General features: G+C 32.5%; 1 protein-coding gene across 3 annotated transcripts in view; it reads left to right on the plus strand.

The window, feature by feature from the left end:
- Positions 1–2,138, plus strand: part of LOC131035885 (uncharacterized) — a 42,089-nt gene extending 39,951 nt beyond the window's left edge. For 2 of the 3 annotated variants that reach the window (XM_057967644.2, XM_057967645.2), the window contains exons 16-17: positions 1,057–1,497; positions 1,586–2,138. In XM_057967644.2, coding sequence (XP_057823627.2) covers positions 1,057–1,497; positions 1,586–1,717 — 573 coding nt within the window. In that variant the 3' untranslated portion in view covers positions 1,718–2,138. Of the gene's footprint in view, positions 1–1,056; positions 1,498–1,585 lie in introns of those variants that run through there. The other variant, XR_009104008.2, reaches the window with a different exon arrangement.
- Positions 2,139–7,580: the final 5,442 nt, after the last annotated feature.

Genomic DNA, 7,580 nt, shown 5'->3' on the forward strand with positions numbered 1-7,580 from the left:
CTGCAAACACACTGTGACTCAGCTGGGATTTGAACATGGGTGGTTGCTGAAACAGCACCAGTGAACATTGACAAGAAGGCCTATAGAAATGGCAATGTTTGTCATTCCACTTGATTTTAATTTAATGTAAGTATCATGTGATGCATGAAGTATCTCAATGGAGTCATTCCAATCCTGTTGAGTTAGGCTTGCAGTGGCCAGCGTAGATGTCTACAATGTTTATGATTTCAGGCTTACATAATGCTGCAGTTTGAGTCCCACTACAATGCAAAAATTTCCTCATCTGGCTTACCTATTGTGCAAAGAAACGCTTTGATAATCTTCTCCAGTTTCATCTGGACTGTTTGAAGGGACATAAATTTTGACAAAGGGAGATAGGGACAGATCAAAAAATTTATCCGATGAGGGTGGTTCTACCACCTTGGTTGAGTCAAGTGTCGTGCCAGCTCATGACATGCCACTTAAATTATCCAGGAGTCCCACCCTTCCTGGATGTAGAGCTTTCTGTTTAAGAGTTGGATTTTTATATAAGGGATTAGTTTAGCTGTTCAAGAACTTTAAGTCTATTGTACCAACTTTACATGTTTATTATTGCGCTTCTGTTTCCAAAATCCTTAGTAATATCAGGATCATGGCCTTGAGTCAATAAGTGATCTTTTCTTGGTAGCATTATTGGTACCTGAATGCATATTGCCATGCAAATTGGAAGTGAATTTTCTAGATCTAGTGTGGTATTTTTATGGTGTACGTTTCAATAAGATTCTGCCTTTTCCTGAAAGTTAAAGCGTAAGTGTGCATTTTGTCAATTCTAGTAAATGACCTGATGCTCTTAATTTCAATGGTGAATTGGTAACCATTATCCTATGCTTGTTGAAAAGATTCTTATGCTACTGTACATTCAATAATTTAGCAGTTTTTCTTCAAAATATAGTAGCAAGAAGACTTTTCTCAATTGCAAGTTTATTAAATTCTAAAAACCACAAGTAAAAATAGTAGTTTAGAATTGGTGTTGATCTCTATTAATATGATTATGCTTGTACCATAAATTTTTTGCAGCGCGAAGTGCTTCACTGCTCACATAATATACTTGCTTCCAAAAGGGATTGCGTTGCATTTTCTGCAGTTTTCCATAGTTCTTTTCTGCCTCCAGATGTCAGCTCTCATGCTGACTTTGCTCAGGGTTCCATTGTTACATCTTTTCGTGGACTACCTGATGAGAGTAAATCTTGGAAAGCTAGCAGTATAGAAAAGCGTCGATTTGATGGATATGGTGTAGATACTGGGTCAGGTAATGTCAGAGAAGTTGTCCCAGGCCGCTCAGAATTAAATCATCAAATGATTACCTCAGATGATATTTTTCGCGGGAGAAATTTTGGAGATTCCTTTGCATTAGTAGGAGAATCTGGACGTTCAAGGAAACTATTCACATATTCACCTCAATTTGGTGCTTCTGACGATAGAGAAGATGCACAGAGAAGGACAAAGAAGTCAAGGAAGGTGAGTAACTATCATTCATTTTTATTATTTCTACTTGGTTGTCTATATATTTAGCTTGTGCTGATGTTTATGTACTATGCTTTAGCAGATTGCTGAAACACTTCAAAGAGAAATGGTAATGACACCAACGGAGGCTTCTATGCAAAATAAACGGTTACCGAAGGGATATGCATATGTTCCTCTTCTGGATCTTCAAAATGCTGGGCCACAAGATTCATAATCTTTATCTAGGTTCTGGTTGTATAATGATTGAATGAGTTCCTGTTTATGTCTCCTCAATCACTTTGTCTCAATTGTAATTTGCTTTGTCGACTCAAATTTTTATGTTACTGGTCGGCATATTCATGCTTGTACAATTATCAGGATTTTTAGGGAGAGGATGTCACTGAATGGGATGAAAAAATAAAGCAATCCATCTCTGCGAGTAGAGATGCTTTTGAGATTAAGGAAGTTTTGACAGGGAATTGTATCTATATCATGGATGAAGTTGTACAAATGAACAGAATATTTCCCTTTGTAATTAATACGCATTGCTGGGCTTCTGCCTAGTGGAAATGCAGCGAGGAATCTGCATCTTCCAATATTGTATTTTTAACAGAATGAAATTCAAAAGAAATAGCTGATGTGTCATTTTGTGTAAATCACAGGTGTAATTTTTCAAATGATGCTTCTCCATTTGCTGAGATGCATGTAAACAAAAACTCTGATGGCATGCTTTAGCAAGTTGCAAATATTCTTGTAATACATAATTCTGTAAAGTTCACTACAAACATCTCCACAAGCAAGGGATATGAAATTTTCTCAGCAAGTTAAATTACTAGTCTAATGTTTCTCAGAAACCGAAGTTATTGAGAGGTGAGTCACGATGGTGAGTTCATTGCTGAAGACCCCAAATGGACTTTTTGTTAATATCCACAAACACACATTTATGGTGCGTTCTTAAGTCTTTTGCAAAACCATTATTGCTATGCTTACTATTGTATAGCCAATGGAAGTGGGTGGACATGAATGTATAATAAAAGGAACTGGGATGGGGTTTAAATTTATGATTTTCTTTTCTTCATCGATTCTTAATTTGGACATCTCATGGTCAGTGGTACTGAACATTTGATTTTGCTGTTACCCTGATTGCCATGAAGAATCTTCTTCTAAAATAAAAAATGGCTCCAAGAGGATAGAGTTTATCTCTGGAAAAAAAATATACAGGGCTATATACGATTTCTGCTCAAGAATAAATAACCTTGAAAAAAGGTTTAGTTTATGGCTTTTACGTGGCCTTGTAAAATAAAATACCTTTGAAATAAAATAGTTCTACAGATTTATGTGCAAATTCTGTATTAACGATTAGAGTCATAGATATATATTTTTTTTCTTATCGCTCTGCCACGAAAGATTTTACACCAATGTTTAAGGTAGATGTTTACACTATAAGATAATTTTTAGTCTATATTGTGAAAGATTTTTGTGAGTTTTAGGAGTAGTTTTTAACGAATCCGGTGATCTAATTAATTAATCCTCGAGAAAATTTGGTCAAGAATATGTTGTGGGCAGCTAGAGCATATTTTCTTATGAATATGTTGTGGGCAGCTAGAGCTTTGCAACCTAGATGCCCCAAAACGGTTATAATAGTAAGTTCATATTACCAATGTTGGGGATTGTAAAGGAGTTCTCATGCTTTTGGCAAGGAAGATCATCATACATATTTAATTATCCAGATACACTGGAATAGGGAAGCGCAGGATCAATAAGGGGGATTCGTGTTTGGCCTCAATAATTTTATCTAAAATGGACTAGTAGTTTTCAGTTCTGAAAAAAGAAATAAAAAGAGAAAATGTGTGCAATTGATGTGAGAGGTGTTCGAGTCTAGGATTACTAACAAATATTTGTCTTCAAAATTTCCGGAAAATAGAAGTCTTGTGATCACTGTAAATGACGTCATACGGTGGTAATCATAAATTTTTACATACCCAGCTTGAAGTATATCAATGTCACAATAACATATGTTACATTTGAGATCAAATAATTCTATTATCATTGTCCTTTCTGCTGGAATAAATTTTAATTACTGAATGTCTAATAGAACAGCTCTCTAGACTCTTTTAGGGTGGGTTTGATTGAGAATTTATGAAGGGAAGCAAGAAAGTTGATCGAAGTCTAGTGATCCGTAGTTAATGGTCTGGCTTATAATTTTATCTATATATTTAAAAAAAAAATTGAAAACAAATCATAAAATAAACAAAAAAAATCTGATTAATTTAAACTAAATCATATTTTAATTGTAAAATATATAAAATTAATATGGATTTTTTCTTTTTAAGAATCCGTAATTTCAAATTTTATTGGGCTACTTCTAATTCTTCTCTGCCTCAATAAACTTATATTATTTGGAGCTGGGTGTCAACAATAAAATGACCATGCTTTATTATAATAAAGTGTGTTCGGGTTTTTGATGCTTGAGAACGATGAAAAGGTTCCAAGACATGTCTATAGGTTCCAAGACATGTCTATAGATTAAAGAGAAAAGAGCAAACTAACACTTTTTTGATTCTATTGTCAATAATTTGTCAAGAGAAAGTTGTGTTCATTCAAAAAAATGGAAAATTGTAGTTGGAATAATTAGGTAATAAACACTTAAAAGATAAAAAAATTTCAAAAGATAAATATAAAATTTGATGTTAACAAAGCATATGATTTGATTGGACTTAAATGAACATGATTTTGAGGAAAGTTGGATTTGGTTTTGTATGATGTATGTGTGTATCGCGAGTTGCAATTGGGACTCAATTTTTTTTCCCTTGTTAATGGTAGCCCAACAAAAGGATCCTTGAAAAGGGATCACATTCCTTGGTACCTTTTTGTGATCCTAAATAAATTTTTAGGAAGGCTATCTAATTCAATATTTAGAGTAATGAATTGAAAGGTTTTAGATTCCTTTATTCTTTTTTGTTCTTTTACCCCTCTAATTTTTTTTGATGATGTCATCCTTTTGGGTAATGGTCAAGGATGTAAAGACTTCAAAGAAACACTATACACCTATGCAATTGCTTCAAGACAATATATCAATAGAGAAAGATTAAAAACAATTATTTAATATCAAACTCTTGATCACAATTAATGAACACAAAAAATAGAGGTCTCATTGGGTACTTACCTAGAAAGTGGTATCTTTAACCACTTTTATTTGCTGATCTAGTATGATTTTTTTGACGAGCAATTATTGAAAATTTTTCAACCTCATTTAGATGGGAAATCGATTAATTTGGTTGGTAAGTCCATTTTTGTAAATCAATCTTATAATCTTTACCAATTTGCTTTTTTTCTATTCTAAAACTCAAATAAAGGGTAGTGCAAAAGATGAATGAAGTTATGAACAATTTCTTGTGGTGCTTAATATCATAGAGTATCTAATCTCTTTATCTTATAGGTTGTAACCTTTGAAATTTTGTGGGGAGGGGAAATATAACATTAAAAATATGGTTAGAAAAATATTCAACCACAAAATGTTGGGAAATTAATAATTAGTGTTCACATAGGTATTATAAATATTAGGATGCACATAGGAAAATAAGTTGAGGGGTTTGTTACAATTTGTTGAATAGGTGATACTGTAGACACACAAAAATGACTTTTAAATTAAATAAATATTTAATGTTTTTTTAATTCACTAACAATTTTTCTATTAATTAAATTAATATTTAATTAATTTACCTCTTCATCTATTAATTAAATAAATTATTCAATTTATTTAATTTAATTCATCTAACCAAATTCAATCTATTAATTAAATAAATCATATCTATTTAATTAAATACCCCTTCACATTTAATAAAATTTACATTTAATTAAATATGTTTCACACATTTAAATAAATAAATATTTATTCAAATTTATCAAATGCAAGTTGCAACCAATAATTGAAATAAATCAATTTTATTTTAATTAAATCCTAAAAATCCTTCCACTTGCATTCTCCTCCAAAATCCACTTGCATGCCTAAACACCTTCTAGATTCTTCTAATCACTTCCAATTTAGCCTAATCCCCCTCATAAACATTTGCACATTCCTTAAGAAAAATGTCACTTCTAAAAAACCTCCAAAATCTTCAATAACCATTAAAGGCTTTATGTCTTCAAATGGTTAACCTCTAAAGTCTTTCAAACCATTAAAGGCTCTTACACAACCATTAATGGTTAACTCAAACTCAACCCTTGATTAGAGACTTTCTCTCTAACTTAACCATCCTTTTAACTCATGGGTCTCTTCAAGCATTTATTGCTTTGACCATGGTTATCCTTTAACTCTTGCATATTCTTTTATCCTTTGGATAAAATGATTATTCACTAACTCAACCCTAACCATACCCCCCATAGGGTAACCACCATGTCTTCTCAGGCATTTAATGCCTCTTCTCTCTCCTCTTAAGCCATCTCCTATTGACAATTGCCATCATTTAATTGGTGAAAATTGTAAACATGGATTGATGATCATTCAATCCTAGCCCTTGTTAAGATTACTCAATCTTAACCATCTCTCATTAACCATCATCACAAGTTTTATGCATCTAGGTTATAGTCTATCAAAGTCTTAAGTTTTGCCTCTCTTTGTTGCAAATCATCATCTTAATCATTTAGAAGCATTGTTAGTATAGTATTTTATCATGTTAGCATATATCATATTAGCCTAGTATATTATCATTACCATAGCATAATCCTCATTTTAATAAGTTTACCATATAGATTTTAGTTGCATATTGCATATAGATCATTTTATCACATATCACTTGTTCTTGGAGTTGTCATTCCAAAGGTCAATTGCTCAATGATCTGAGAGCAACAATTGACTTGAGGAATCCTATGAGATAGAGAACAATGAGACACCTTTTGAAAGATTAGCTTGTTTAACTAGTTTACTAAGTCTTTATATTAATGTTTCATTGGTATGTTAGTTTCTTGTCTTTCTAATAAATCAATTGACACCACTATTTTGGCATACATTTTTGACACCCATCGTGGGGCTCGTCCCCGAATTTCTAATCGTTTTGTACACAGGTTAAAGACAAATTCTCAAAAGAATCCCAAAATAGTGCATCTGCAATTCATTTTAGCGCATATAACTCATTTTCCAACACATTTGTCCTATACTCTAGCACATATGACAGATACACCAGCGCGTAAGAATCCTATTTCATCTCATAATGATTTGATTTGTCTTTTAGTGCATTGGACCATCAGTATAGCGTGTATGAGTTCTAGAGTAGCACATTTGTTTTGAATATTAACGTGTATATTCCATCTTTTAGCGCATTCGTTCTAAATTCTAGCGCATAAGTGATACACAAAGAAATTTTGTAAGATGGAAAAAATGAAAAGTTTAGGCTTGTCAGCCCACAATCTTCATTGACTTTTTCAACAGGTTTCTGCAGGAAACTAATGTTGGTTGCAGGTCCAAGGGAGATAGATTAAGTTCTTACATGAGTTTTTCAAAGTTTTTATCTAAGGATAAAAAGAACTTCATTTTTTCGTTTGGTGTTTAAAAAGAATCTCACGTGCTTTCTTATAAAAGGTTAAAATGAACAAACAAACCTCCCCTTTCTTGCTTGTAGTTCACACTTCTTTTGGTGTAGTTAAAAAGAACAAGACAATTTTCTCTTTTGCTACAAGAGGTGTAAAAGAAGACAAGCCACACTTCCTTTACAAAGTAACAAAGAACAAGCCATATTAGTCAAGTTTCGAGTCTTGATTTTCTTGCAAAAAGCTTTTAAATTTTTTCTCAAGGATCATCGTTGCATTTTGTGATTGACGACTTCCTTTTGTTGACCAGGTTTTTATTCCAAAAATCTTTTCAAAAGTTCAAACATTGTGATTTTTGGGCTTAAAAGAACAATTCATCATTGATATTTAGGATGGAAAGAACACCATGCTTATTGGAGCAACATCTCCAAATAGAACTTAGATCACATTGCGATGTTGTCTTAAAAAAAAAACTTGTTTATTGTGTTTCGAAAGTGATAGGTATATGCTCTCCCCTTAATTGGGTGATCAAAAAGCCAAACTCACTCTTTTGCTTTCTTTCATTTCTTGCA

This window comes from Cryptomeria japonica, chromosome 8 (genome assembly GCF_030272615.1).
Source record: "Cryptomeria japonica chromosome 8, Sugi_1.0, whole genome shotgun sequence".
NCBI lineage: Eukaryota > Viridiplantae > Streptophyta > Pinopsida > Cupressales > Cupressaceae > Cryptomeria > Cryptomeria japonica.